The 3,976-nt window shown below is 52.9% G+C and overlaps 1 protein-coding gene across 1 annotated transcript; it reads left to right on the top strand.

Moving 5' to 3' along the window:
• Window positions 1-596: 596 nt before the first annotated feature.
• Window positions 597-2,708, top strand: LOC119277702 (putative UDP-rhamnose:rhamnosyltransferase 1). Its single transcript, XM_037559009.1, has one exon. The coding sequence runs from the start codon at window positions 1,011-1,013 to the stop codon at window positions 2,415-2,417; it is 1,407 nt and encodes a 468-aa protein (XP_037414906.1). The 5' UTR covers window positions 597-1,010; the 3' UTR covers window positions 2,418-2,708.
• The last annotated feature ends 1,268 nt before the right edge of the window (window positions 2,709-3,976 follow it).

Raw genomic sequence — 3,976 nt, 5'->3', positions numbered from 1 at the left:
TGTTATTTTTATCGCACTGTTCTCCCATCCTACCGAAATTGTATACGTTTAGGAGGTTGTGTCTAAGTGTGACAATGTACGAACAAAAGATTGCTATGATCAAGGGGGAGTTAACCGAATTGTCACATATTTATGCTTAGACACCTCGAATTATAGGACAAACCTGAACAAACTAGTATTGCCAACTATTATTACATAATGATTGTTAAGAAATATATTACAATTCAATAAATGCTGGGAAGTAGCATGACAAGCGACAAGTCGCCACGTCATTCTTCTTCTTCTTCTTCTTCTTCTTCTTCTTTGTCTCCCTTCCTCCTCAACGAACCTTTGCTTGTCTCACACCTTTGGTGAGGGTTCTCGATTTATTCGTGCTAATCACCTTTGCGGATGATTTTTTTCTTCTTCGATAAAGGGCGATCTTATTATCTCAGAATGTAGCATCAAAGAGATACAAAACATTCTTAAACAGATATATCTAACACTAAAATATGTTTAGATGCATCCATGATCGACAAGTAATATGAGTTGAGGGGAGTATTTCGTTTTTGGGATATAGTTGGTCTCTACGCCAATGACCCGACGGGCCATCTAGTGATACTTGTAAAGACCAAGTACTTACCTCTAACTTCCTGAATCAGGGAGTCCACTCATTCCAGGATAACCCAAGCTAGCGCGTGCCACTGTACGTAACCGTCGGCGCAACAGGAAGGAGCCAGCTGTGGCCTGCATTTGCACAAACGACATCGCTGTCATGTCACGCAGATTTAGTACCTACCTCCAAGTACGGCGAATGGCGGCACACCACACCAAGGAAACATCTTCCCTGACGCAGTTAACACTGACTCGCTGGCTTTCCCAAAACATCAAGATGACTGATTGATCCGGTTCCAGTTTTATATGCTCCGCTCGTTGGCCGCTGGCAAATCTGTGAACTCCAAAGAAAGCATCACGCAGCTGGGAAATCCTGCCCTCCTCCATTGCCGAAGCATAATTTCCTGACACCTCAGATGGACACCAAGGACGGTGGCAAGATGCACGTCGTCATGCTGCCATGGCTGGCCTTCGGCCACGTGCTCCCGTTCACGGAGTTCGCCAAGCGAGTGGCCCGGCAGGGTCACCGGGTCACCTTCCTCTCCACGCCGAGGAACACCCGCCGCCTCATCGACATCCCGCCGGGCCTCGCCGGCCTCATCCGCGTCGTGGACGTCCAGCTGCCGCGCGTCGAGCACCTGCCGGAGCACGCCGAGGCGACCATCGACCTCCCCTCCGACGACCTCCGCCCGTACCTGCGCCGCGCCTACGACGCCGCCTTCCAGCGCGAGCTCTCGCTGTTGCTCCAGGAGGCGAAGCCGGACTGGGTCCTCGTCGACTACGCGTCGTACTGGGCGCCGGCGGCCGCGGCGAGGCACGGCGTGCCGTGCGCGTTCCTCAGCCTATTCGGCGCCGCGGCGCTCAGCTTCTTCGGGACTCCGGAGGCGCTCCTCGGCCTCGGGAGGCACGCCAAGACGGAGCCGGCGCACTTCACCGTCGTCCCCGAGTACGTCCCGTTCCCGACCACCGTCGCGTTCCGCGGCTACGAGGCGCGCGGGATGTTCAAGCCAAGGATGGTCCCGGTTGACTCCGGCGTGTCGGAGGACTACCGGTACGCCAAGACCATCCAAGGGTGCCGGCTCGTGGGCATCAGGAGCAGCACGGAGTTTGAGCCTGAGTGGCTGCAGCTGCTCGGCGAGCTCTACGAGAAGCCGGTGATCCCGGTCGGCCTGTTCCCTCCGGCGCCGCAGCAAGACGTGGCCGGCCACGAGGCGACGCTGCGCTGGCTAGACGTACAGGCTCCGAGCTCCGTCGTGTACGCGGCCTTCGGCAGCGAGGTGAAGCTGACGAGCACGCAGCTGCAACGGATCGCTCTCGGCCTGCAGGCGTCCGGGCTGCCCTTCATCTGGGCATTCAGGGCGCCGACCGACGCCGTCTCCGGCGGCCTGCCCGAGGGCTTCGAGGAGCGAGTCGCCGGCCGGGGAGTCGTGTGCCGAGGCTGGGTGCCCCAGGTGAGATTCCTGGCCCATGCATCAGTCGGGGGGTTCCTTACGCACGCCGGCTGGAACTCCATCACCGAGGGCCTGGCGCAGGGCGTGAGGCTGGTGCTGCTGCCGCTGGTGTTCGAGCAGGGCCTCAACGCAAGGAACCTGGTGGACAAGAAGATCAGCATGGAGGTGGCGCGGGACGAGCAGGACGGGTCGTTTGCCGCCGACGACATCGCGGCGGCTCTGAGGAGGGTCATGGTGGAAGGCGAAGGGGAGCAGTTCGGGGCCAAGGTGAAGGAGCTCGTTAAAGTGTTTGGGGACGACGAGGTGAATGATACGTGTGTGCGAGATTTTCTCCGGCACCTGTCGGAGCACAGCAAAAAGAACCAAGGATAGGACCAAACTTCAGATATCACCGTATCTTTCAGTCTTTGTTTGGTAGAAGTGGATTTGAGAGGTTTGAAGAGGAGGGGATTCGGTGAATCCCCTCTTTGACTCAATCCCCTCAAATCCACTTGAAACCCACAAACCCCTCCAATCACAATCCTCTCCATACGAAACAATTGTTTGGTAGGCAGGGATTGCAATATTGTGCAAACATCTAAAAATGCAATCTTTTATCAAGAGGAGCTTGCTGCAAAATTGTGAAGTCTTCAAATAAGAATGTGACCTGCTACAGGGGAATAATTTTTTAGCAACATCATAAATTTGCATCGATATCTCACCGCATGCATGAAGTATATCACAACAACATAATTTCTTATAACATCATTACATGCAATCAACATGCCATTTGTGATCTTTCACTTAACACGCAACACTGAACTGAACATTCAGTTCACAGTACAATGGTCTGAACATTGAACTGAAACACTAACACTAAAAATTCAGTACACTGAACTGAAGCACTAACATGTAGTATAATACCCAGGAAAAGGGGGAGAGATCGGAGCAGAGGTTTGCGGTGAGGACGAGAGGAGTAGGTGAGGGGAGGAAGCAACAGGGAGGAGATCAACACTTTTCCATTTCTGAACCCCAACAGTGGCATCGTTTGCTTAAGTATCAGAGGGAGTCCTGGATTAAGGGGTCCTCGGACAGCCGGACTATTAACATGGGCAGGACTGTCGGGCTATGAAGATACAAGACAAAAGATTTCTTCCCGTGTATGGATGAGACTCTCCTTTGCGTGGATGGCAAGCTTGGCGATTCGGATATGTATATTCCTTTCTTTGTAACCGACTTTGTATAACCCTAGTCCCCTCCGGTGTCTATATAAACTGTAGGGTTTAGTCCGTAGAGGCAATCAAAATCACATAGGCTAGACTTCTAGGGTTTTAGCCATTATGATCTCGTGGTAGATCAACTCTTGTAATACTCATATTCATCAAGATCAACCAAGCAGGAAGTAGGGTATTACCTCCATAGAGAGGGCCTGAACCTAGGTAAACATTGTGTCCCCTACCTCCTGTTACCATTAGCCTTAGACGCACAGTTCGGGACCCCCTACCCGAGATCCGCCGGTTTTGACACCGACATTGGTGCTTTCATTGAGAGTTCCGCTGTGACGTCGAAGATAGGATTGATGGCTCGCCTTGTTATCAAGGACAACATCACCTCCGGAGAAGCCTGGCCTCAGGCTAACCCCTCCGGCTGGGCGGCTTCACTATGACCGCCCGTTCGGCCGTCGGGCCGACGATGACTTCTCGGGTCATCGAAAATCGCCTCCGCGTCAACTCAGAATACTCCAAACAGATGGATTCAATGGAGTTGTCATCTTTAAACAAACTCCTGGACCGCATCGCTGCCTTGGGAATCGCTACAGACTACGATCGGATTGGGCTTAAACCCGATCAAAGAGAAATTGAATCTCCGCCGATCACCCATCAGATAGCGGTAGTGGAGGAGCAATACAACAGCTCTGCCTCTATATTGAGGACGAACTATGTTTGGATTTC

This window comes from Triticum dicoccoides, chromosome 3B (assembly GCF_002162155.2).
Source record: "Triticum dicoccoides isolate Atlit2015 ecotype Zavitan chromosome 3B, WEW_v2.0, whole genome shotgun sequence".
Classification (NCBI taxonomy): Eukaryota; Viridiplantae; Streptophyta; class Magnoliopsida; order Poales; family Poaceae; genus Triticum; species Triticum dicoccoides.
Note: the sequence above shows the minus strand (reverse complement) of the source record. Positions and strands in the feature narration are given on the sequence as shown.